This window comes from Anser cygnoides, chromosome 31, assembly GCF_040182565.1.
Source record: "Anser cygnoides isolate HZ-2024a breed goose chromosome 31, Taihu_goose_T2T_genome, whole genome shotgun sequence".
NCBI lineage: Eukaryota > Metazoa > Chordata > Aves > Anseriformes > Anatidae > Anser > Anser cygnoides.
This window is the reverse complement of record NC_089903.1, coordinates 483,593-509,106: the sequence shown is the minus strand read 5'-3', so window position 1 is coordinate 509,106 and position 25,514 is coordinate 483,593. Positions and strand designations below refer to the sequence as shown.

At 59.4% G+C, this 25,514-nt stretch overlaps 3 protein-coding genes and 1 long non-coding RNA gene across 10 annotated transcripts in view; 3 read left to right on the top strand and 1 right to left on the bottom strand.

Moving 5' to 3' along the window:
- LOC125181655 (uncharacterized) overlaps positions 1-10,695 on the bottom strand; it is a 44,572-nt gene extending 33,877 nt beyond the window's left edge. For 5 of the 7 annotated variants that reach the window (XM_066985209.1, XM_066985211.1, XM_066985212.1 and 2 more), the window contains exons 1-9: positions 10,477-10,691; positions 10,016-10,186; positions 9,145-9,441; positions 8,438-8,779; positions 7,717-7,821; positions 7,455-7,644; positions 2,723-2,830; positions 1,990-2,091; positions 1,522-1,629 (exon numbers count right to left, since the gene is read on the bottom strand). In XM_066985209.1, coding sequence (XP_066841310.1) covers positions 1,522-1,629; positions 1,990-2,091; positions 2,723-2,830; positions 7,455-7,644; positions 7,717-7,821; positions 8,438-8,452 — 628 coding nt within the window. In that variant the 5' untranslated portion in view covers positions 8,453-8,779; positions 9,145-9,441; positions 10,016-10,186; positions 10,477-10,691. Of the gene's footprint in view, positions 1-1,521; positions 1,630-1,989; positions 2,092-2,722; positions 2,831-7,454; positions 7,645-7,716; positions 7,822-8,437; positions 8,780-9,144; positions 9,442-10,015; positions 10,187-10,476 lie in introns of all 7 variants that reach the window. The other 2 variants (XM_066985208.1, XM_066985210.1) reach the window with 2 other exon arrangements.
- LOC136787849 (uncharacterized) lies at positions 7,705-8,830 on the top strand. Its single transcript, XR_010826945.1, has 2 exons — positions 7,705-7,840; positions 7,944-8,830. It is a non-coding gene; the product is annotated as an uncharacterized lncRNA (long non-coding RNA).
- A 3,491-nt stretch (positions 10,696-14,186) lies between the features above and the next one.
- Positions 14,187-18,073, top strand: LOC136787801 (uncharacterized; the record flags this gene model as incomplete). The annotated part of the gene is made up of 3 exons (XM_066985127.1): positions 14,187-14,699; positions 15,969-16,066; positions 17,752-18,073. Coding segments are annotated over 3 exons (933 nt in total), but the record flags the coding sequence as incomplete, so codon positions are not given.
- Positions 18,074-22,005: 3,932 nt separating this feature from the next.
- PSMB6 (proteasome 20S subunit beta 6) lies at positions 22,006-25,483 on the top strand. The gene is given in 7 exon segments (XM_066985283.1): positions 22,006-22,241; positions 22,999-23,066; positions 23,161-23,292; positions 23,370-23,495; positions 24,088-24,113; positions 24,116-24,235; positions 24,956-25,483. Coding segments are annotated over 7 exon segments (918 nt in total). The 5' UTR covers positions 22,006-22,034; the 3' UTR covers positions 25,195-25,483.
- Positions 25,484-25,514: the final 31 nt, after the last annotated feature.

Genomic DNA, 25,514 nt, shown 5'->3' with positions numbered 1-25,514 from the left:
GTGGGCTTCTGACGGCCTCGTTCCCCCAAGAGCAAAGTTCCAAAATCCCTGGGAACTGGGTGCGCTGGGAGGTGACCCCTCTCTAACCACAGCCACAGAGCTTTGTGAGCGTCCCTCCGCTGCACTGCTGTCACAGCCCGGGGAAGACAGCCATCCTCAGGGAGCCACTCCTGTCTTCCTCTGCAACACTTGCTGCCTACTGACACTCTTGGGTTTGGCTGCTGACATGAGCTGCAAGAGCGGGCACCAGGGCAAGAACCTGCACACGCATGCTGGTTCTGGTTGGTGACAGCGGATGACCAAGAAACAGCCTTTACCGGGTGGGGCAGTTGACTTCATTGCCTCTGTTCTTTTGCCAGGGAGCGGCAGTGTGCGACCGCTTCCTTGCCAAAGCACCTCCTTCGGCACAGTCTCTCTAACCATCCCTTTAGAAAGAACACAGGACTGTGTGACTACAAGGAACTGCTCCTCCTTGAACCGTATTCTGGGCACAGTTGCAAGCACACACCAGTTGTTGCTGCTGGCTGGATACCAAAGTTTGCACGGAACAGCTCGGACCACTTATGGTAGTGCTGGGCTAGCAGCTGCCCCCGGGACACGGTGTGACCCACAAGCGGCAGCAGAGGCTCTCGGCCATCTCTGGCGCTCACCAGTGCCTGCTAGGTGTGAAATTGAGTGTCTCCGCTCTGATCCATCCCTTCCTGCTGTGCAGGTTACAGTGTGTCCACACATGGATTTAGAACCTCAGCTTCCCAAGTCTTACGGCGGACAGAGTGAAATATACCCACCAGGTGCTGCCTTCTCTAAGTCCTTTCTAATTTCCTCTATGATGTGAGAGTACCTCACGGAAAGTTTTCTTCCTTTAGCTTTATCCTTTGCTCTTAGAGGACCTGAACAGAAAGTAGGAAGTTAACTTTGGCACCAGTGCAATTTGGAGAAGCAGGGCTTAGTTTGTGAAGTCAGTGAAATGGCTACCCACTGCTGGGATACCAGCTGGGCTCCAGCGCAGGAAGCAGCCGAGGGTCTGGCAAAGCCCTCCCTGGGGACACTTCTGCAACCAAAGACCCGTGAGAAGTTTCTGTCACATCAACACCTACATCAGTAGCTCTATGGCAGTGCCCTGTTTGCACTGGGTCAGGGCATCACTCTGGGCCTCAGCTCACAGGAGGGGTCCCGTTTCCCATCGTCTGCTCAATGGGCTTCTGACGGCCTCGTTCCCCCAAGAGCAAGGTTCCAAAATCCCTGGGAACTGGGTGCGCTGGGAGGTGACCCCTCTCTAACCACAGCCACAGAGCTTTGTGAGCGTCTCTCCGCTGCACTGCTCTCACATGCTGTCACAGCCCGGGGAAGACAGCCATCCTCAGGGAGCCACTCCTGCCTTCCTCTGCAACACTTGCTGCCTACTGACACTCTTGGGTTTGGCTGCTGACATGAGCTGCAAGAGCGGGTACCAGGGCAAGAACCTGCACACGCATGCTGGTTCTGGTTGGTGACAGCGGATGACCAAGAAACAGCCTTTACCTGGTGGGGCAGTTGCCTGTGTTGCCCCTGTAATTTTGCCAGGGAGTGGCAGCTTGCGACCGCTTCCTCGCCAAAGCACCTCCTTCGGCACAGTCTCTCTAACCAGCCCTTTAGAAAGAAAGCAGGACAGTGTGACTACAAGGAACTGCTCCTCCTTGAACCATATTCTGGGCACAGCTGCAAGCACACACCAGTTGCTGCTGGCTGGATACCAATGTTTGCACGGAACAGCTCGGACCACTTATGGTAGTGCTGGGCTAGCAGCTGCCCCTGGGACACGGCGTGACCCACAAGCGGCAGCAGAGGCTCTCGGCCTTCTCTGGCGCTCACCAGTGCCTGCCAGGTGTGAAATTGAGTGTCTCCGCTCTGATCCATCCCTTCCTGCTGTGCAGGTTACAGTGTGTCCACACATGGATTTAGAACCTCAGCTTCCCAAGTCTTATGGCGGACAGAGTGAAATATACCCACCAGGTGCTGCCTTCTCGAAGTACTTTCTGATTTTCCCTGTGATGTGAGAGGACCTCAGGGAAGGTTTTACTCTTTCAGCTTTATCTTTTGCTCTTAGAGGACCTGAAGAGAAAGTAGGAAGTTAACTTTGGCACCAGTGCAATTTGGAGGACCAGGGCTTAGTTTGTGAAGTCAGTGAAATGACTTCCCACCCCTGGGATACCAGCTGGGCTCCAGCGCAGGAAGCAGCCGAGGGTCTGGCAAAGCCCTCCCTGGGGACACTTCTGCAACCAAAGCCCCGTGAGAAGTTTCTGTCACATCGACACCTACATCAGTAGCTCTATGGCAGTGCCCTGTTTGCACTGGGTCAGGGCATCACTCTGGGCCTCAGCTCACAGGAGGGGTCCCGTTTCCCATCGTCTGCTCAATGGGCTTCTGACGGCCTCGTTCCCCCAAGAGCAAGGTTCCAAAATCCCTGGGAACTGGGTGCGCTGGGAGGTGACCCCTCTCTAACCACAGCCACAGAGCTTTGTGAGCGTCTCTCCGCTGCACTGCTCTCACATGCTGTCACAGCCCGGGGAAGACAGCCATCCTCAGGGAGCCACTCCTGCCTTCCTCTGCAACACTTGCTGCCTACTGACACTCTTGGGTTTGGCTGCTGACATGAGCTGCAAGAGCGGGTACCAGGGCAAGAACCTGCACACGCATGCTGGTTCTGGTTGGTGACAGCGGATGACCAAGAAACAGCCTTTACCTGGTGGGGCAGTTGACTTCACTGGCTCTGTTCTTTTGCCAGGGAGCGGCAGTGTGCGACCGCTTCCTCGCCAAAGCACCTTCTTCGGCACAGTCTCTCTAACCAGCCCTTTAGAAAGAAAGCAGGACAGTGTGACCCTAAGGAACCGCTCCTCCTTTCGAGGACGGTATCTTTGAAAGGTAGTGCTTCTCAAAAGACATCCCTAAAGTTTAGAAGCTACGGCCTGGGCTTCTGGGGGAGGTACTCACTACTCCAAACAACATGTCATTCACAAAGAAAAATCTAAGTGTTCGACTCCTGGCAGTCTACCAGCACAGACAGCAAAATCTGGCCTGCTGCGAGACCAGGAGATTGCAGGAGATCTTCTTGTTCACATCGCACATAGTGCATTTTTGGCACACTGCAAGATGTTGCTCAATTCGTGCCTTCAAAGAGGACAGAAAAAAGCTGCATCCAGTTCAGAGGCAGGAACAGCCCTTCTGAGAAGCATGTCCATCCCATCATGCTGACTCCATCCCATGGGAAGGGCAAGAGTCACACACATCAGGCTGAGCCGCAAGCTCTTGAACCATGTTGTGGGCACAGTTGTGGGCATCAGGGAAGAGCCCACAGTCCCCAAACAAGAGGAGAAGCACAGCCAAGTCATTTGAAACCCAACTAGAATTGGACAGCTAAATCAGCTGAAACTGAGGTAAGCGCCAAGGGTGCTTTTCCCCTGCAGTGACATGTGTCTCCCGGCAAATGAGACAGCAAGGACTGCTTGGGCTGTGCCTCCTGCCTTGAACTCGCCCAGCTGCAAGCAGCGCTGTGCGGGAGCTGAACACAAGTTCAGCAGAAGCCCTTTGCTGCTGGCTGGATACCAATGTTTGCACGGAACAGCTCGGACCACTTATGGTAGTGCTGGGCTAGCAGCTGCCCCTGGGACACGGCGTGACCCACAAGCGGCAGCAGAGGCTCTCGGCCTTCTCTGGCGCTCACCAGTGCCTGCCAGGTGTGAAATTGAGTGTCTCCGCTCTGATCCATCCCTTCCTGCTGTGCAGGTTACGGTGTGTCCACACATGGATTTAGAACCTCAGCTTCCCAAGTCTTATGGCGGACAGAGTGAAATATACCCACCACGTGCTGCCTCGTCTAACTCCTTTATGAGATCCTCTATGATGTCAGGGGATGTTGGGGAAGATTTTCTTATTTCAGCATTGTCCTTTGCTCTTAGAGGACCTGAACAGAAAGTAGGAAGTTAACTTTGGCACCAGTGCAATTTGGAGAAGCAGGGCTTCGTTTGTGAAGTCAGTGAAATGACTACCCACCCCTGGGATACCAGCTGGGCTCCAGCGCAGGAAGCAGCCGAGGGTCTGGCAAAGCCCTCCCTGGGGACACTTCTGCAACCAAAGCCCCGTGAGAAGTTTCTGTCCCAGCGCCATCTACATCAATAGCTCAGTAGGAGAGCATACCAGGGCTCGTGCCTTGACAGGGCACACACACGTGCCGGTCTATACCCTCCCACCTGCAGAGATGCCTGGCTGACGTTTGGGCTTTGAGCTGGCAGCTCTCAAAGGAAGTCAAAAGCCACAACTTACCCAGGCCATCTCCCAGAGCTTCAGTCCTGGAACCCATCTGGGAGCCTGGATCACCTTCGCCTTCGGTCCCATCTGTAAACACAAGTGGAGTCCCTCCTGTGAACTACGCCAACATACTCCTTCTGACCAGAGTGACAGAGAATGCGGTTCAAAGAGGGGACTGCTCCACGGCACTCGTCTCTCCCTGCCACTCCAGAGCATCTTGCAAACAGTTGCTGGGTGCCTGCAGTGGCACCGTGCTGGTACAAACTAAGCGTGCGTGGAGCTGCCCGGAGAAGGGCCCTCCCCGTGCCCACCCCAGGTCTCAACTCAAGCGCAAGGTGCCTGCTGGCTCTGCAGCACCTAGATGCTCCTGCCTTCCGCTGACTTACCTGGCAGATTAACCTGAGGCTCGTGGTCCACATCAGGCTGAGGTGTCGAGTAGCCAGAGCCTACGAGAACTGCTGCAATCAAGCACAGAAGAGAAACATTCCCCGTGCATGGTGTGATCTACCTCTTCCTTAGTGACCTGCAGCGACTGGAGGGGGCTCAGGCAAGGATGTGGGACCCAGACACGAGCCAGGATTTCCAAAGCCGCAAAGGGGCCTGCTGAGCTGGAGGCTCCCTCTTGGCCTCTTCCCAAATCCTCTCTCCAGGCTGTGCGCAACACCCCGCAGGGACCACGCCGCCAAAGATGTGGCCCCTCAGGTGTTTCTTACGGGAAGATCTCTGCTGGACACAAAGGAAGACCCCACTGCAGGGGGAGCGTGCAGACCCCGGGAAAAATGATCATCCATGTTTGTCATGGAGAAGCCCCCTGGCCAGTGAGCAGCTGAACCCTTGCTGAGCTAGCTCAACAAACCCTTAACAAACAGCAAGGAAATGAACACGGACAACTTACCACCTGTGGGACCCATACTGGCAGGCTCAGGAGCAGGATTCCATGGAGGCACTTGACCAGTACTGCCTGTGGGCACAAGTGGGATCAGACACAGGTAAGGGGAGCTTCCATTGCCTCTTGGGGCCTGCCTCTTCCTCAGTGACCGGGAGGCACTGGCTGGGGCTCAGGTAATGACATGGCCCAAACAGGAAGAAAAGCCTGGGTTCTTCCCTCTCTGTGGAGAGGGGCAGGGGTGGCATCTCTCCAAGTGAAGAAATATTCAGGGCTCATTTGTGCAAGCCCCCTCACGGCACAAACGCGCTTGGAAGACCCCGAATAAACTATTACAGCCCATTAGCCATCTTCCTTCAAGGAAGCACACTCGCAACGTACCTCGGGGATCCTCCTGAGGCTCCAAACCATGATCCAGCTGAGAAGCTGGATATGGAGAAGCAACACCGTCATCATCTAAAATCAAGCAGAGATGAGAGACGTTGCCATGGCATGCTGTGCTCTCCCTCTTCCCCAGCACCCTGCAGTGACTGAGGGGGCTGAGGCAATGTCACGGGACAAAGATGCAGGTGGAAATTTCCCAAGAGGGGCCAGCGGCCTCAGCCCCACAGGGGCTCAGACCCGGGCTTCTCGGCCCCAGCGCCGCTCCCGGCCCCCCCGGCAGGAAACAACCCCGCAGCAGCCACGGCCCCACCGTGCCACCCTGCGGGGCTTCTGCCTCCTGCCTGCCCCCTGCCCGCGGTGCCCGCCCGGCCCTGCTGCCATCCCGTCCCCGTCCCCTCCATCCATACGCGTGCCGCGCAGCACCATGCCGCCCAGGGTTTGGTGTTGGCCCCGGCCCTGCCCACCCACCTGCTCCCGGTGGTCGCCATGGCGCAGCCTGGGCACCCCGGGCACACAGGGCCACCAGCAGGAGGAAGAGGACGCAGGCAGGGGCCGTGGCTCCCCACACTCGCACCATGCTTCCACCACCGCCGCTGCAGCTGCAGCTACTGCTGCTGTCAGGACCGGTGCGGAGCAGTGCCTGTGGGCTGGCCCAGCGTCACAATGGGGTGTCGGGATGTCACGGCCCAGCACTGCATCACCGAGAGGTATTGTGACCTCGCAGCCCTCCCGGTGTCACGGAGCAGCGTTGGGACCTCATGGCCCGGCAGCACGCTCCCTCCCCTCTATCGATTCTTTCTCATCCACTGCTGGCTGCCGGGGGCTGAGGGCATGGCAGAAAGAGGCTGGAGGGGAAGGAAGGCTGCGAGGTGGAGATAAGGCCGCGGAGGACAGGAGAGAGCGGTTCCGCTATCCTCATATCTCACAGCCTCATACTGCCCCAAAGTCGCTCTGTATCCCATCGGCAGGGTCGCCATCTCCTTCCTGCCCCCATATCCCTCCCCAGCAGCCTGCCGTATCCCCAAAGCCCCCTGTCCTTAGTGCCATCCATAGCCAGATTTCCCAGCGCGCCCCCATCAGCTCAGGTTCCCGTATTGATCACGCAGCTTCCCCACATCCCTGCATTCCCCTCATATCCAGTGCTGGTGGCATGCCATATCCCATAGCCCCGCACATGCCCCAAATATCCACCACTCACTCCTTAACGTCCCACCCCAATATCCCCCCAGTTCCCTGTACGCCACCCCCAGGGGCTCAAATGCCACCTCCACATTTTCACACGTTCCCAGTCTCTGCATTTCCAGCATCCTCCTGTTGCAGCCCCACAGCTCCCACGTATATGGGCTATGGGACATTCCCCTCCAAAAGCCCAAACACCAGAGCCCCCAGCCACCCACCCCACCTGCAGCGGCTCTCCCACCCCTCCCTGGATGCCCTAACATCCCTAACACACCGGGACAACCAGGCGAGGTGACAGCGGTGGCCATCCAGTTAATGACACGCACAAGGGCTTGTTCTGATTTGGGGGCTCTCCTTCCACCTTTTTTCTTCTCCTTCACCTCTCCAACCTGCTCTTCCCACCGTCGTGCCCTCCTCGATGCTCCTGGCATCCCTTTTCTTCCCCATCCCTCTCTCACTCTGTCTCAGCCTCTGTCCATGCTTTCATTTTTCACTCACACTGTTTGTCTCTCCATTTCATTTCTCACCCTTTCTCACTCCTTTCTTTTTCCTCACAATTTCCATTTTTATTTCTGGTCTTTCTTCATTTTCTCTTTCACAATCACCCTTCCCGACAACGTCCATGTCTCCTCCCTCCCCTCTACCACGTGAAACGACCCCTTTCTACTTCTTTCATCCTCCCAGGAACCGTTTCTTGCTTTGTTTTCCCACAGGTGAGCACCTGTTTGGCTGCACACCAGTCTTTTGGGATGCGTCTTCAGCAGGGAGCGGTCTTTAGGGGGTGGAATCGCCCACAGCATCTTCCTCTCATTAGTGTTCCTCATACTTATTCTCCTCCTGAAGGGTGTGTGGGGATCTGGCGTGCAGCTGGGAGATCCCGGCAGGGCTGGCTCCAGACAGGAACGAGGCGTCTGCGGGAAGGAGCGAGGTGGGCGGTGGGGAGCCCAAAGGTGGGGCGATTCCCCCCTCAGCTCAGGGTGTACCTTTGGTTCTCCCCCGGGCCCAGAAGAAGAGGAGGATGAGGCTGTTGATGGTGAGGAAGCAGCCGCCCACAACCAGGAGCCGTAGAAGAAGGAAGCAGCTCTTCCCTGCAAGAGGGTGGGACAGGTTAGGAGATGTAGACACAGTTCATGCGTGCTGACGGAGGGAAGGCTGTGAGCATCGTTCCGCCACCATCTCTCTTTCCCTTTCCCCACCCCTCCGTCTCCAGGCATTCTGCTCAGGTCCTGAGTGCTGAACACCCAAAGACTTTCCCCGCTTGCTTGGCTCTGCAGGAGGCACTGAGAAATTTGGGAACAATGGCTCGGGAGGCCAAGGAGAGGCTGCTGAGCCATAAAGGTGGACAGAGGGATGCTCGATACTTGTTTGGGGTGGTTGGGGTGGTGGAAGGGCTGAGAGGGAGGGAGAGGTGGGTGCAAGACTGGGTGGGCTGAGTCATGGACAGAAGGATGGTGATCGGATAGATAGAGCAGCTGCCCGGTGCAAAAATCAGCTAGTTTGGAGAGGAACGTACAGGGACTGGAATGGAATCGTTTCAGGAAAAAATGGAGAGAGGGAGGGACAGACGGATGGACAGATGGAGAGAGGGATGGTTTAATGGGCTGGTTACTGGATGGATGGATGGATGGATGGATGGATGGATGGATGGGTTGGTGGTGGATGGACTGACAGATTGTTAGGTGGGTGGATGGATGGCCAGCTCACCTTTCTTTTGGGCATTTATACTGATAGACACGGCTTGGCTTGTGAAGGACGGGATCCACCTCTCAGGCTTTTTTTCCTCATACTTGCAGGTAAAGTTTCCACTCTGTTGGGGACCAGCACGTGGGAGCTGGAGGACCATGGAAGTCCTTAAATTGCCCCCGTGATCTGCTGCATTGTCCTCAGAGCCTTCTGTCGTAGGGAGGACCTCTTGGCCATCCCTGTAGAAGTGAAACCTCCGTACAGTGGCGTCTCCAGGGGCCTTACAGATGATGCTCAGGAGATCTCCTGCCATCACCTCTCCCAGCGGGGACTCCACCATCAGCAGGGGCTGGGGAAGGTGGTCTGAGAAAAGGGGAGGAATAAATGGAGACGTAGCAATAAGGACAGCACAAACGGATCTCCAGTTGTTTGCCTTCCCACTGCATGCAGCAAAGCTTGGGATTGTAGGCTTCCTGCCACGACATGAGAAGAGCGCCAGTGGCAGCCACCTTCCAGACCATGCTGGTCCCAGAAAGATAAATCCTCCACCCAGAAATCCTACTGATTTTGGCGATGGGCTGGGTTAAACCACAAAGCCCACCAATCCTGATTTCCAGGTGAGTTGTCACATTGCGGGGCGATAGCTGACACCCACGTTTGGGCATCTGAATAGTTCTCAGAGAGGAGGGAGAAAGCAGAGAGAAAGATAAAGAAATCACACAGCTCACCTCCAATCTTGATCACCAGTTTTTCGCTGGTTGGGGATATGAGCTGCTTCCGACCTTGCTTGAGGGAATAGCTGCAGAAATGCGGCCCCCTGTGTTGCATTCGGGAGAGGACGAACTCAAACGTGTAGTTACTCGTCGAGCTAAATCCTGAAACTGCCCAGCCAGCCTCGCCAAAAATTTGGTACGTCAGCTTCCCAGTGATGCTGGGGGGAGTGGTGCACACCAGCGTGACAGCGTCTCCAAAGAAATATTCCTTCTGTCCCTGCAGCACCCAGAGGGTCGGGGCAGGGACTGCGGCTGGGGGATAGAGAGGGAGACAGGCAGGGGGGACGGAGGTGAGGTGCAAGGAGCAGAGGCAGAAGGGACTAACTCCACGCAAATAAAAGAAACTGGCTTTCATTTCAAGGAATACAATAAAGCACAGAGGGGACCTCGTAGAGCAGAAATGTCTCTGGGCTATGGCTCATTTTATCTCCTTGGGATTCAGCACAAGGTTGCGTCCCGCTGCGGGAAGTGATGAAAGAAAGGAGACTGCAAAAACCCTTTCCACACCCTGGGCAGCTTTGCCATGCCGGCAGAAATGTCCTTAATGTGCTTTCAAGCACTTTTATTTTTTTTTGCTGCAACTTGGTAATTTATGAAAATAGGAAATGGGGAAGGGGGGTTGAAAAGGCTAAGGGTGAAGGGTAAAACCCGTCGCTGATGCTCCTCCACAGCAGCCACTGGGAAAACACGTTTGGTCTCCACCTCCCTACCTGCCCCCAGCTGCAAACCCTACAAAAATACCATTGACCCACACCCAAAATAGGAGGAGCAGGTGTGGGAAGGAGAGGGCCGGGAAGGGGTTGGGTCTCAAGGGGTTTCCACTCACCACCAGTGTGTTGACACGAGGCAGGACCTCAACAAAGTGAGATAACGAAAAATCCCCAGCACCCAATTTCACCACTGGGTTGTTATGGGGAGGGGGAATGAGGCTGAGGGTCTCCCAGACAGTCACACCTGTGGGACCCCAAATCCAGCCGTGCCCCCAGCAGCTCAGCCCCTGTTTAAGGAGACCCCAGAGGAGTTACCTTCCTCGGAGACCATCTGGCGATGTTAAGGCCCCCCCCCCCCCCCCAGATTACTAAGACTCCCCCCCCCCAAGCCATTAAGGACCCTCCCTGAGACCCCCCCAAGCATATTAAGGACCCCCCCCCGGGCATTAAGCCCCCTTCCCCCCCCCCGGGATATTAAGGACCCCCCCCGGGCCATTAAGCCCCCCCCCGGGATATTAAGGAACCCCTGGGATATTAAGGCCCCCCCCATGGATTTTAAGCCCCCCCCCGGACCCACCTCGGCCTCGCTCCGCCGGGGGAGGCTCTCCCGCAGCGGCCGGGCCTGGAGCTCCGGGAGGCCGAGGGCGGCCTGGGCCCGCAGCGCCGCCAGCAGCGATCGCTTCTCCCGCAGCGACCAGGCCGCGGCCCGGGGCCTCCCCGCCGGGGCCTCGGCGAAGCGGGCCGGGACCAGGCGGGGCCGGGGGGGAGGCTTCATGGCGCGGGGAGATGGCGTCAGGGCGACGAAACGGGGTGGAAACGGGGGGAGCTGGGAGGGAACGGCCCGCCGGGGGGTGCTGGGAGATGTGGTTCGGGGGGGGAGGAGAAAGGGACAGCAGGTCTACCCAAAGGCTGCTGCTGGGAGGCTTCATTAGGGGCGTAATTAGGGTTAGGGTCGGGGTTGTTCAGAAAGAAGGCGCAGAGTCCTGTTGTGTGTGGGGTTGTGTAAAGGCTCCCAAAGGGAGGTCAGGTCTACCCAAAGGCTTGGGTTGGGAGGCTTAATTAGGGGCGTAATTAGGGTTAGGGTCGGGGTTGTTCAGAAAGAAGGCGCAGGGTCCTGTTGCGTGTGGGGCTGTGTAAAGGCTCCCAAAGCGAGATCAGGTCTACCCAAAGGATTCCGTTGGGAGGCTTAATTAGGGGCGTAATTAGGGTTACATTTAGGGTAGTTTGGAGAAAGAGAAGGCGCAGGGTCCTGTTGTGTGTGGGGTTGCGTAAAGGCTCCCCCAGGGAGTTCAGGGGTACCCAAAGGCTTCCATTGGGAGGCTTAATTAGGGGCGTAATTAGGGTTTAGGCTTAATATCCCAGGGGGACTTTGGGGGGGTCCCGGGGAGGGTACTTAATGGCTTGGGTGGGTCTTAATGGCTATGGGGGGGGTCCTTAATTAGGGTTAGGGTTTGGAGAGAGAGAAGGCGCGGAGTCTTGTCGTGTGGGGTTGCGTAAAGTCTCCCCAGGGGAGTTCAGGGGTACCCAAAGGCTCCCGTTGGGAGCACTTTTGGATAGGAGGAAGTGGTGCCGTACGTGTTTTTTAGGGTCGTAAGTAGGGTTAGGGGAGACCTGAACTCCCTTGGGGAGCCTTTACGCAACCCCGCACAGAACCCACACAGGTCTCTAGGGTGCAGCAGGAGGCTTCTAGGGCACCCTAGGGTGCACCGAAGTTCCCTGGGAGGCTTCTAGGGCACACCGGGAGACCTTTAGTGGATGCTAGAGTGAACCGGGAGCGTTTGGAGGACTGTCAGGGGCACCAGGGAACAGAAGAATACACTGGGATGGCTGTAGGGGACTGGAGAAAGCGCTGGAGAATCCAGTGAGGCCTTCAGGGGGTTCTAGAGTACACCCCCAAGGCCCCGAGAGGCCTCCAGAAGGTCCCAGAGAGCACTGGAGGGCCACGGGAGGCCTCAAGGCTGCACTGGGAGGCCTCCAGGGCATCCTGGAGGAAACTGGGGGTCACTGGGAGGCTTTCAGGGGGAGTTAGAGCACACCGGGTGGCCCTGATAGACCTGTGGAGGATCTAGAGCGCAGGAGAAGACTACAGGAGGCCTGCAGTGCGCGCAAGAGTGCACTAGAGAGCACTGTGAGGCCTCCAGAGGCCTTTAGATTCCAGGAAAAGTCCTTATTTTGCCTCTGGGGTTCAAGAGGAGGCTCATAGGACATCCTACAGTGCCCTGTGAGGCCCCTAGGGCATCCTGGAGGAAACTGGGAGTCACTGGGAGGCTTTCAGGGGGAGCTAGAGTGCTCCTGGTAGACCTGCACGGTCTCTAGAGCGGACTTGAGCCGCGCAGGAGGCGTTGTGAGAAACTAAGTTGTGGTTTTTGCAGTAGAGAACTAGTTTTTTTTTAGTCTTCAAAGATAATTGTGTAGTCACAACGAGGAGAAATGCCGAGTGGATAAGTGGACAGCAGAAGGCCTCGCTGTTCCAAAATACGGTAGAAGCTTGAGAAAAACAGGATGAGCAGTGTGGGAACAGTGAAAATACAAATTCACAAATTCTCAAAACATAAGAGAGAGGGGGGAAAAAAAAGGAAAAAGAATAAATTAAAGGGTTAATAAAAAAAATGTACGTATGTGGTATAGAGGGGGGTCGAGTAGCTTGTGAACCTGTAGTGCTCAGCCAACGAGGAAACAGGGGAGGTGATCAGGCGTCGGGTAATAGGGAATAAAAGGTTGTGGTATATTTACTGTAACGCACTCCTAATTGGCAGGATGCCCGCCGTTGCACTCGCGAATAAAATAGCTTCCCAGAAGATCCTGCCCGAAGAAAATTATCGAGATTTTGCTCACAACGTGCGGTCCTCCCCTAATCCCCAGCCCCAAACGGGTTCGATAAGCCCGTGACTTTCCAGGCGGCGAGTTTTGGGGTCCTGGGGCGGCCCCGACGCCGCGCGTCGTCCCTGGCTGGTCAACCCTCAGCGAAGCCGGGGATGGAAGAATGGGGGCGCGCTTAATTGCATTAAAAACGGACGTTTTTTAACGTCTTAACGTTTAACGTCGCTTCCGTTAACCGAAAATTAACCGAAACGAGGAGCCTTGGGGCCCAAAACGGGGAACCTGTCCCAAAACTGTGCGAGCGCAGCCGGGAGGAGGTGATGGAAACGAGCTCTGGGAGCTAATTTTAATACGAAGCGGGGAGAGCTCATGAATATTCATGGGCGTATTGGGAAACTTCGAAGCAGCGAGTCGAAATCCCACCTGATTTTGGATTTATATACTTTTATATGCGTTGGGTTTATTTATTTTTATATTTTATATGTTATTATGTTATGCTATTTATTTATTTTATTTTATTTATTTATTTTATTTATTTTATTTTATTTATTTATTTACGTTATTTATTGTTATGTTTATATGTTATTACGTTATGCTATTTATTTATTTTATTTATTTATTTTATTTATTTATTTTATTTATTTATTTTATTTATTTTATTTTATTTATTTATTTACGTTATTTATTGTTATGTTTATATGTTATTACGTTATGCTATTTATTTATTTTATTTATTTATTTTATTTATTTATTTTATTTATTTTATTTTATTTATTTATTTACGTTATTTATTGTTATGTTTATATGTTATTACGTTATGCTATTTATTTATTTTATTTATTTATTTATTTTATTTTATTTTATTTATTTATTTACGTTATCTATTGTTATGTTTATATGTTATTATGTTATGCTATTTATTTATTTTATTTACTTTATTTAATTTTATTTATTTATTTACGTTATTGTTATGTTTATATGTTATTTTTTTATATATATTTATATGCTTATTTATTTGTATATGTTTATATGATGTTTTATATGTTTTTATACACTTTTATATGTCTTTATACTTAGGTCAGGGTCTACTCGTCGCCGGTGAGCGGGCGCCAAGGGACACGGCTCGAAGCTGGTCTCATCGCTGGGCGCTCACCGGGGGCCGTTAAATAAATAAATAAGTAAATTTCGATTTTAAATTTAAAAATTAAATTTAAATTAAAAAAAAATTAGGTTTTAAATTAAAATAGATTTTAAATTAAAAGTGAGACTTAAATTTCAAACAGCAAAAATGTAGATTTAAAATTAAACGTAAATTTGTTCTTTAAAATACAATATTCCGATTTAAAATTACAAATAATTTTTAAATTTTAAATTTTAAAAAGAAAAACAGATTTTTAATTAAAATAACTTTTAAAAGTTTATCGCTTGTAACCCCCGGGGCTCCCCGTGGTTTATCCCTTATAACCCCCCCGGTCTCCGGAGGCTGCCCGGCACTGGGGGGGGGCGGGGGGGGACACATTGACCCAAACCGCCCCACGTCGTGGACTGGTTCCAGTTCCTCTCGTGGACTGGTTCCAGTTCCTCGCCGGGGTTTATCGATGGGGGGGGGGACACCAAAGAGCCAACGGGAGCCGCGGGACGGGGGGAGGCGTCAAGGACACCCTGGGGGGGGGACACAACACTGGGGGCCCGTCCCCGGGGTCTTTGCCCCCCCCCCCCATCCCCGTGGTTATAAAGCCCGCGGGGTCACCCTTGGGGGGGGGGGGTTTGCCGGGGGGGGGGGACACGACACCCACACGGCCATGGCGCTCCCGGCCCTGCTCCTGCTGCTGGCGTTACCCCGGGGGGGGGCGGCCTCGTGGCCCCCCCCCGCCCCCCCCCCCCGCCGAGCTGACGGTGGACAACGGGGGGCCCTGGGGGGACTGGGGGGGGGACGACTTCTGCCCCAAGGGCTCCTACGCCACCGGCTTCCAGCTGAAGGTGGGCTCGGGTGGTTTTTTTTTTTTTGGGGGGGGGGATTTATGATGCCCCCCCCCCTTTTTTTTAACCCCCCACCCTTTTTATTTACCCCCCCATCCCCCTTTTTTTTTTTTTACCCCCCATCCCTTTTTATTTCCCCCCATCTCTTTATTTTGACCCCCCTTTATTTTTACCCCCCCCTTTATTTTTACCCCCCATCCCTTTATTTTGACCCCCCCATCCCTTTATTTTGACCCCCCATCCCTTTATTTTGACCCCCCATCCCTTTATTTTAACCCCCATCCCTTTTTTTTACCCCCCCTTTATTTTTACCCCCCCATCCTTTATTTTGACCCCCCCCTTTATTTTATCCCCCCTTCCTTTTATTTTTATCCCCCCCTTTTATTTCAACCCCCCCATCCCTTTATTTCAACCCCCCCATCCCTTTATTTTGACCCCCTACCCCTTTATTTTTACCCCCCCACCCCTTTATTTTTACCCCCCCATCCCTTTATTTTTTACCCCCCATCCCTTTATTTCAACCCCCCATCCCTTTTTTTTTACCCCCCCCTTTATTTTGACCCCCCCATCCCTTTATTTTAACCCCCCCATCCCTTTTTTTTACCCCATCCCTTTATTTTTTACCCCCCCACCCCTTTATTTTACCTCCCCATCCCTTTTTTTACCCCCCCTTTATTTTGACCCCCATCCTCTTATTTTGACCCCCCCATCCCTTTATTTTGACCCCCCAACCCTTTATTTCCCCCATCCCTTTATTTTAACCCCCCCACCCCCTTATTTTACCCCCCATCCCTTTATTTTTACCCCCCCTTCATTTTAACCCCCCATCCTTTTTTTTTACCCCCCATCCCTTTTTATTTCCCCCATCCCCCCCTTTTTTTTACCCCCACCCTTTTTATTTCCCCCCCACCCCTTTATTTTGACCCCCCCCTTTATTTTAACCCCCCCACCCCCTTATTTCCCCCCCATCCCTTTATTTTTACCCCCCCACCCCTTTATTTTTCCCCCCGTCCCTTTATTTTTACCCCCCCTTTATTTTAACCCCCCATCCCTTTTTACCCCCCCATCCCTTTATTCCTCCCCCGCCCCTTTATTTTTAACCCCCCCATCCCTTTATTTCCCCCCCATCCCTTTATTTTAACCCCCCCACCCCCTTATTTCCCCCCCACACCCCTTTTTTTTTACCCCCCAATCCCTTTATTTTTACCCCCCCATCCCTTTTTTTTTTACCCCCCCCAATTATTTTTTTTCTGTGCCCCCCCCCCGCAGGTGGAGCCCCCCCAGGGGCTTTTCCTCGACGACACCGCCTTGAACGGGGTCCGGCTGCTCTGCAGCGGGGGGGGGACGGCGACGTCCAGCGAGGGGCTGTGAGTGGGGGGGGGATTTGGGGGGGGCATTTGGGGGGGGTGGGATTGGGGGGGGCATTTGGGGGGTTGGGGGGGCCGGGGTGGGGCTGGGGGGGTAGGGGGGGAATGGGGTCTTTATATGGGGGGGGCATTGGGGTGTTTATGGGGGGGCATGGGGCTTTTATATGGGGGGGGCATGGGGCGTTTATGGGGGGGCCATGGGGTGTTTATGGGGGGGGGGGGCATGGGGTCTTTATATGGGGGGGCCATGGGGTCTTTATATATGCCCCCCCCATATAAGGGGGTCTTTATATGGGGGGGACTTGGGGTCTTTATAGGGGATGATGGCGGCTATGGGGTCTTTATATGGGGGGGGGGCTGGGGTTTTTATATGGGGGGCCATGAGGTCTTTATATGGGGGGGGGGGCACATGGGGTCTTTATATGCCCGCCCCCCATATAAGGGGGTCTTTATATGGGGGTGCACATGGGGTCTTTATAGGGGATGATGGTGGTCATGGGGTCTTTATATGCCCCCCCCCCCATATAAGGGGGTGTTTATATGGGGAGGGCCATGGGGTCTTTATATGGGGGGGGACATGGGGTCTTTATATGGGGGGGGGGCTGGGGTTTTTATATGGGGGGCCATGGGGTCTTTATATGGGGGGGGGCATGGGGTCTTTATAGGGGATGATGGCGGCCATGGGGTCTTTATATGGGGGGGGGACATGGGGTCTTTATGGGGGGGACACATGGGGTCTTTATATAGGGTGATGGTGCTGGCCATGGGGTCCTTATATGCCCCCCCCCCATATAAGGGGGTCTTTATATGGGGGGGGGGCATGGGGTCTTTACAGGGGATGATGGTGGCTATGGGGTTTTTATATAGGGGGGGGCATGGGGTCTTTATATGTCCCTGCCCCATATAAGGGGTCTTTATTTGGGGGGGGGGGGGGGCATGGGGTCTTTATATGGGGGCCAGGGGGTCTATATATGGGGGGGGGGGAGCAAGGGGTCTTTATATGGGGGGGCTGGGGGTCTTTATATGGGGGGGGCATGGGGTCTTTATAGGGGATGATGGCGGCCATGGGGTCCTTATATGGGGGGGCCATGGGGTCTTTATATGGCTCCCCCCATAAAAGGGGGTCTTTATATGGGGGGGAACATGGGGTCTTTATAGGGGATGATGGTGGCTATGGGGTCTTTATATGGGGGGGGGGCTTGGGTCTTTATATGGGGGGCTTGGGTCTTTATATGGGGGGCCATGGGGTCTTTTTATTGGGGGGGGGGCAAGGGGTCTTTATGGGGGGGGGACATGGGGTCTTTATATGGGGGGGGCATGGGGTTTTTATATGGGGGGCCATGGGGTCTTTATATGGGGGGGGCATGGGGCCTTTATATGGGGGGGGGCATGGGGTCTTTATAGGGGATGGTGGCGGCCATGGGGGGGGGGTCTGGGGTTTTTATATGGGGTCTGGGTCTTTATATGGGGGGGCCATGGGGTCTTTATATGGGGGGGGCCATGGGGTCTTTATATGGGGGGCCATGGGGTCTTTATATGGGGGGGGCCATGGGGTCTTTATAGGGGATGATGGCGGCCATGGGGTCTTTACATGGGCTAACGGTGCCTGTGGCGGGGGGGGGGGGGTGCGTGTGGAGGGTCTTGGCGGCGGGGGGGGGTCCATATTCAAGCCGTGCCCCCCCCAGGTGGGGCGAGTGGACCCCCCCCAGGGCCTGCGGCCCCTCGTCGCGCCTGGCGTCCTTCCGCCTGCGCGTGGAGGCCCCGCGGGGCCTGCGGGACGACACGGCCGCCAACAGCCTGGACGGGGCCTGCTCCGACGGGGCCCTCTTGGAAGGCGGGGGGGGGCAGCGGGGGGGTTGGGGCAACTGGAGCCGTTCGTGTCCCCCCCCCCCGGGGGATCTGCGGCCTCCGCACCCGGGTGGAGGCCCCCCAGCGCAGCCGCGACGACACCGGCCTCAACGACGTCGTCTTCTTCTGCTGCGCCTGATTCCGGGGGGGGCACCCTAAAAGCCCCCCCCCAAAGAACCCCCCCCCATCCCCGAGATCCCCCTTGACTCCCCCTCCCCCCCCCCACGGCACCCCGTTGTCTCCTGATGCCCCTTCCCATGTCCCCCCCCCCCCATGTCCCCTCAGATCCCCCCTCCAAGACCCCCAGCACCCCGTTGTCTCCTGTTGCCCCCCATGTCCCCCGAGACCCCCTGGGACCCCCCCCATGTCCCCCAAGACCCCCTGGGACCCCCCCCATGTCCCCCAAGACCCCCCCATGACCCCCCCATATCCCCCAAGACCCCCCCAGCCCCCCCCCCCTCCAAGACCCCCCAGGGACCCCCTGAGATCCCCCAACCCCCCCAGCACCCTATTGTCTCTTGTTGCCCCCCCAAGACCCCCCAGGACCCCCTATGTCCCCCAGGACCCCCCCTGTCCCCCAAGACCCCCCCAGGACCCCCCAAGACCCCCAAGACCCCCCCCGGGACCCCCCCAGCACCCCATTGTCTCCTGCCCCCCCTTGTCCCCCCCTTTCCCTATCTCCACAGGGTGCCTCTATGGGGTGGGGGGGGCCATACAGGACGTGCCCCCCCCTTCCCAACCCCCCCCATGTCCCCCCTCTTCCCCATGTCCCCCCCTTTCCCTGTGCCCCCCCCCTTGGACCTCATTAAAGACCCCCGGGCCAAGGAGCCCCCGCCTCCATGTTCCTGGAATGGGGGGGGGGGGGGGCAGGAATTGTTTTGGGGGGCAGGAATTGGGGGGGGAAATTGGGGGGCAGGAATTTGGGGGAGGGGGGCAGGAATTGGGGGGCAGGAATTTGGGGGGGGGGTCAGGAATTGGGGGGGGCAGGAATTTGGGGGGGGCAGGAATTTGGGGAGGGGGGTCAGGAATTGGGGAGGGGGGGCAGGAATTGGGGGGGGCAGGAATTTGGGGAGGGGGGTCAGGAATTGGGGAGGGGGGCAGGAATTTGTGGGGGGAGGAATTTGGGAGGGGGTAGGAATTTGGGGGGGGCAGGAATTTTGGGGGGGGCAGAAATTGGGGGGGCAGGAATTTGGGGGGGGGTCATTGCCCTATTCCTGGAAGGGGGGGGCAGGAATTTGGGGGGGGGGGGGGGCCAGGATTTTGGGGGGGGGGGGTCATCGCCCTTTTCCTGGAAGAGGGAAGGGGGGCAGGAATTTAGGGAGGGGGGGCAGGAATTTGGGGGGGGGGGGGGGGGGGGTCATCGCCCTTTTCCTGGAAGGGGGGGGGGGCGGGGGGGGCCCCCGATCCCGGCCCCTCCCCTGGCGCCATCCCTGGACCTTGCCCCCCCCCGTTAATGATTAACCCCGCGGGGGGGGGACAACGGGAACCGGGGCGGCGTTGGGTAAGAGCGGTGGAGTCCCCCCGCCCCCCCCCGCAATGGGGGGGGGGGGGGGGGGGGGGTCCCCGGGGGGGGGGGCAGGGAGGGTTGCCCCCCCCAGCCCCCCCCCCCATTAAAGCTCCTCTTTTATTCCAGCCCCCCCGACCACACCCAGGATGGAGGAGGGGCAGGTAATGGCGGGGGGGGGTGCGGGGGGGGGCACCGAGCCACCCCCCCTTGACCCCCCCTTTCCGCCCCCCCCCTCCAGCCCCCAGGCCCGGCGGAGCCCCCCGAAACGGCGCCGACGCCCCAAAGAGCCCCGGGGAGGGGGCGGGGGGTGAGCACGAGGGGGGGGGTCAAGGGGGGGGGGGCAGGTTGGGGGGGCTGGGACCCCCCTGGGGTATTTTGGGGGGGGTTGGGTCCCCTTGGGGGGTGGGGGGGCACTGGGAGGTACTGGGAGGGAACTGGGAGGGAACTGGGGAGGTACTGGGGAGGGATGGGGGGGCGGAGGGGGGGGTCAAGGGGGGGCAGGTGGGGAGGGGCTGGGACCCCCCTGGGGTATTTTCGGGGGGGGGGGGGGGTTGGGTCCCCTTGGGGGGTGGGGGGGCACTGGGAGGTACTGGGAGGGAACTGGGAGGGAACTGGAGGGGGTACTGGGGAGGGATGGGGGGCGGAAGGGGGGGGGGGTCAAGGGGGGAGCAGGTGGGGGGGGGCTGGGACCCCCCCTGGGGTATTTTGGGGGGGGGTTGGGCCCCCCTGGGGTGTTGGGGGGGGGCACTGGGAGGCACTGGGAGATACTGGGAGGGAACTGGGTACTGGGGAGGGCTGGGGGGCAAAGGGGGGGGGGTGTGGGGGGGGCGCTGCCCCCTCCCCTGACCCCCCGGCCCCCCTGTTTCCACATGTGCCGCCCGTCGCCGGGGGGCAGCGGCTGCTGGCCGAGCTGCGCGCCCCCCCCGCTGCGCCCCACCCGCCGCCCCTCGGCCCTCACCACCGTCTTCCGCGGCCCCCCCCGCCGTGAGTGCTTGGGGGGGGGGGGCTAAAAATTGGGGGGGGGGGCAACCATTAATCGCCCCCCCCCCCCCCACTTTTCCTTTTGTTCCCCCCCCCAGAGCTGCCGCCGCCAGGACCCGGAGCTGGAGGGGGCGAGGGGGGGATGGGCCCGGGCCCCCCCCCGGAGCCCCCCCCCCGGAGCCCCCCGGCCCCCCCCCCCCCAAAAAAATAAATAAATAAATATTTAATAAGTGACCTTTGACCTTTGATCGGGGTCAGTCCGGGAGGGATGACGTCACGGGGCGTGACGTCACGGGGCGTGACGTCACTGGGCGTGACGTCACGGTACGGCACCTCGGGGGGGGGGACACGGCGACAGAGGGATGGGGAGAGGCGGCGAGGCGCCACACCGCCGTAAAGCGCGGAAGGGTGCAGTGTCGTGAAAGCGGGCCGCCGCTCTGCCGTAAAGCAGCGCTGCGGGGTACGCGGGGCGCCACGCTGCCGTAAAGCGCGGACGGGGCGCTGTGTCGTGAAAAGTTCGTAGCCACTCTGCCGTAAAGCAGCGCTGCGGGGTACGCGGGGCGCCACGCTGCCGTAAAGCGCGGACGGGGCGCTGTGTCGTGAAAAGTTCGTAGCCACTCTGCCGTAAAGCAGCGCTGCGGGGTATGCGGGGAGCCACGCTGCCGTAAACCGCGGAAGGATAAAGTGTCGTGAAACTTCGCAGCCACTCTGCCGTAAAGCAGCGCTACGGGGTCCGGGGAGAGCCGCGCTGCCGTAAAGCGCGGATGGGGAAAGGGATGGGGAACGCCACTCTGCCGTAAAGCGCGGGTGGGTGTTATGTCGTGAAAGCTCGCCGCCACTCTGCCGTAAAGCAGAGCGGGGTGGTGACGGGACGTCGCGCTGCCGTAAAGCGCGGAAGGATAAAGCGTCGTGAAAGCGTGCTGCCACTCAGCCGTAAAGCAGCGCTGCGGGGTACGCGGGGCGCCACGCTGCCGTAAAGCGCGGACGGGGCGCTGTGTCGTGAAAAGTTCGTAGCCACTCTGCCGTAAAGCAGCGCTGCGGGGTACGCGGGGCGCCACGCTGCCGTAAAGCGCGGACGGGGCGCTGTGTCGTGAAAAGTTCGTAGCCACTCTGCCGTAAAGCAGCGCTGCGGGGTATGCGGGGAGCCACGCTGCCGTAAACCGCGGAAGGATAAAGTGTCGTGAAACTTCGCAGCCACTCTGCCGTAAAGCAGCGCTACGGGGTCCGGGGAGAGCCGCGCTGCCGTAAAGCGCGGATGGGGAAAGGGATGGGGAACGCCACTCTGCCGTAAAGCGCGGGTGGGTGTTATGTCGTGAAAGCTCGTCGCCACTCTGCCGTAAAGCAGAGCGGGGCGGTGACGGGACGTCGCGCTGCCGTAAAGCGCGGAAGGATAAAGCGTCGTGAAAGCGTGCTGCCACTCAGCCGTAAAGCAGCGCTAGGGGATACGGGGAGAGCCACGCTGCCGGAAAGCGCGGATGGAGACAGTGTCGTGAAAGCCCGCCGCCACTCTGCCGTAAAGCAGCGCGGGGAGGTGACATGAGGAGGGGAGCGCCACGCTGCCGTCAAGCGCGTCCGCGCCCCCGTCGCGAAGCGCGGCTCGCTCGGCGGCAGCGTCGCAAAAGGCGGCGGAAGATGGCGGCGGTGACTGCGCGGGCGGCGGCGGCGGCGGGGCCTTGGGCCGGGCCCGGGGCCTGGACGGGGCCTTGGGACGGGACCGGGACCGGCACCGGAATCGGAACCGGAATCGGGGCCGGGGCCGGGGCCGGGGTCGTGGCGTGGGGCGGGCCGGGACCCGCCGGGCTCCACCGGGACTGGACCGAAGAGGCCGTCAGCACCGGCGTGAGGGCCGGGGGGAAACGGGGGGGGTGGGAATGAGGGGCCGGGGGGGGCTGTGGGTGGGGGGGCCCCTTGTGGGGGGTTATGGGGTGGGGCGATCCCGTTGGGGGGGGGTATGGGGCAGGGAGGGACCCCGTTGGGGGGGCTATAGGGCCGGGGAGGGCTATGGGGCAGGAGAAACCTCGGGGGGGGGGGCTATGGGGCTGGGCGGACCCCATTTGGGGGCTGGGAGGGGGGCTATAGGGTGGGAGAAACTTCGGGGGGGGGGGGCTATGGGGTGGGGGGGGGCCCTTGGGGGGGGTTATGGGGTGGGGGATCCCGTTGGGGGGGCTATGGGGCAGGAGGAACCCTGTTAGGGGGCTGGGGGGGGTTATTGGGCGGGGGGTGGGGGGCGTTGGGGGGGGGTTATGGGGCCGGGGGGGGGCCCTTTGGGGTGGGGGGACCCCATTGGGGGGGCTATGGGGCCGCAGGGGGGCTGTGGGGCAGGAGAAACCTTGTTCGGGGGGTTTATGGGGCTGGGGGGGGGACTATGGGGCAGGGGGGGCCCTTTGTGTGTGGGGGGGTTATGGGGGGGGACCCCTTTGGGGGGGGGGGGGTTATGGGGCAGGAGGAACCCCGTTAGGGGATGCTAAGAGGCTGGGGGGGGTGCTCCTGGTGTCTGTGGGGGGCTCCTGTTGTGGGGGGGGCTCCTGTGGTGGTGGGGGGGCAACAATAATTGTTAATTATAATAATTATTGCCTGCCCCCCCCCCCCAAAAAAGACCACCATCATGGCCGTGGAGTTCGACGGCGGCGTCGTCATCGGGGCCGACTCGCGCACCACCACGGGGTGAGCCCTTTATTTTTTTTTCGCGGGGGGGGGGGGAGGAATTTAGGGCCGCGGGGGGGTCCTCACGCCCCGTGGCCCCCCCCCCCCGGCGCAGATCCTACGTGGCCAACCGCGTGACGGACAAGCTGACCCCCGTCCACGACCGCATCTTCTGCTGCCGCTCGGGCTCGGCGGCCGACACGCAGGCGGTGGCCGACGCCGTGGCTTACCAGCTGGCCTTCCACAGGTATTTAACCCCCCGGGGGGGGGCCAGAATTAATCGGGGGGGTCCTTAAATATGTTTTTGACCCCCCCCCCGAGCAGTATTGAGCTGGAGGAGCCCCCCCGCGTGCGCACGGCCGCCCGCCTCTTCCAGCAGAGCTGCTACCGCTACCGCCAGGAGCTCACCGCCGGCATCATCGTCGCCGGCTGGGATCGCCGCCGGGGGGGCAGGTGAGGGAGAAACCCCCCCCCCCCCCGGCCCCCAGGACCACCCCCTTGCCCCCCCCGGCCCCCCCAGGGCTTTATTTCCAGGCCCCAGGGTTTTGTTTCCAGGCTTGGGGTTCTGTAGCCCCCCGGACCCCCGTTTCCCGCCCCTGCCCCCCCAGGGCTTTATTTCCATGCTCAGGCTCTGGGACCCCCCTCGGCCCCCCCCCGGACCCCCCTTGCCCCCTCCGGTCCCCCCAGGACTCCCCCCTCCAGGACCCCCCCGAGCTTTATTTCCAGGCTTGGGGCTTTGAGACCCCCCGGCCCCCCAGAACCCCCCTTGCCCCCCAGGACCCCCCTGCCCCCCCAGGGCTTTATTTCCAGGCTTGGGGCTCTGAGACCCGCCCTTGCCCCCTCAGGACCCCCTGCCCCCCCCCAGGACCCCCCTGCCCCCCCCCCAGGGCTTTATTTCCATGCTCAGGCTCTGGGACCCCCCCTCGCCCCCCCCAGGATCCCCCTTCCCCCCAGCCCCCCCAGGGCTCTATTTCCAGGCTCGGGGACCCCCCCCCCCGGCTTTGGGCCCCCCCCATTTTTTTCCATCTGGGTGCCCCCCCCCGCAGGTGTACGTGGTGCCCATGGGGGGCTCCTGCTGCGGCAGCCCTTCGCCGTGGGGGGGTCGGGGAGCTCCTACGTCTACGGCTTCGTGGACGCCGCCTTCAGGCCCGGGATGAGCAGGGAGCGCTGCGAGGAGTTCACGGCGCAGGGTGGGGGGGTTTTTTGGGGGGGGCACGATTTTGAGGGGCGGGGGGCACAGGGACGCGGGTTGGGGGCGCTGGGGGCAGAATTCGGGGGGCGGGGGCGGTGGGAGGGGCTGGGGACCCAGTTTGGGGGGTGATGGGGGGGGCATGGTTTTGGGGGGGGGGGGGGGGGGGGGGCACGGGGACACGGGGGGGGTGTCTAGGGACATGGGGGGAGGATGGGGACATGGGGGGTCCCAGTTTGGGGGCGATGGGGCTGGGGGGGGCCCAGTTTGGGGGTGAGGGGGACCCAGTTTGGGGGGGATGGGGACACGGGGACCCATTTTGGGGGGTGGGGGGGGTGATGGGGGGGGGGTCTGGGGACATGGGGGGAGGATGGGGACATGGGGGGGCCCAGTTTGGGGGTGATGGGGACACAGGGGGGTGATGGGGCCCCAGTTTGGGGGTGATGGGGCTGGGGGGCAGTTTGGGGGGGATGAGGACATGGGGGGGTGATGGGGACCCAGTTTGGGGATTATGGGGACGGGGGGGCCCAGTTTGGGGGGGATGGGGACACGGGGGGGGCATAGGGACATGGGGGGGGGGGGGACAGGCACCCAGTTTGGGGGTCATGGGGACATGGGGGGGTCTAGGGACATGGGGAGAGGATGGGGACGGGGGGGGGGCCCAGTTTGGGGTCTGGGTGTCCCCCCCCCTCTGACCCCCCCCCCCTTTTTGTCCCCGCAGCGCTGGCGCTGGCGATGGCGCGGGACGGCTCGAGCGGCGGCGTGGTGCGGCTGGCGGCCATCACCGAGGAGGGCGTCGAGCGCCGCGTCCTGGCGGGGGCCGAGCTGCCGGGGGGCGAGGGGGGCCCCCGGCCTGAGGGACGCGAAGGGGACATTTTGGGGGGGGGGGGGGGGGGGGACACACAAAAGAACCGGGGGGGGGTCCCCGACCTCGGCGGGGGCAATAAACGGCTCCGGTGACCGCCGCCAGCGCCGCCTCCTTTTTATCCTCCCCCGTGTCCCAAAGTGGTGGGGTCCGTGGGAACGGGGGCGGGGCGAGCTAAGCCACGCCCACGAGCCCTAAGCCACGCCCACGAGCCCCAAGCCACGCCCACGAGCCCCAAGCCACGCCCCTGTGCCGTGAGCAGTGCCTGGAGCCACGCCCACTCGCCACAAGCCTCGCCCATATGTCCCAAGCCACGCCCACTCGACCCAGGCCACGCCCACACAGCCTAAGCCCCGCCCCTGTGCCGTCAGCCCTGCCTGGAACCACGCCCACTCGCGCCTCCAGCCCCGCCCAC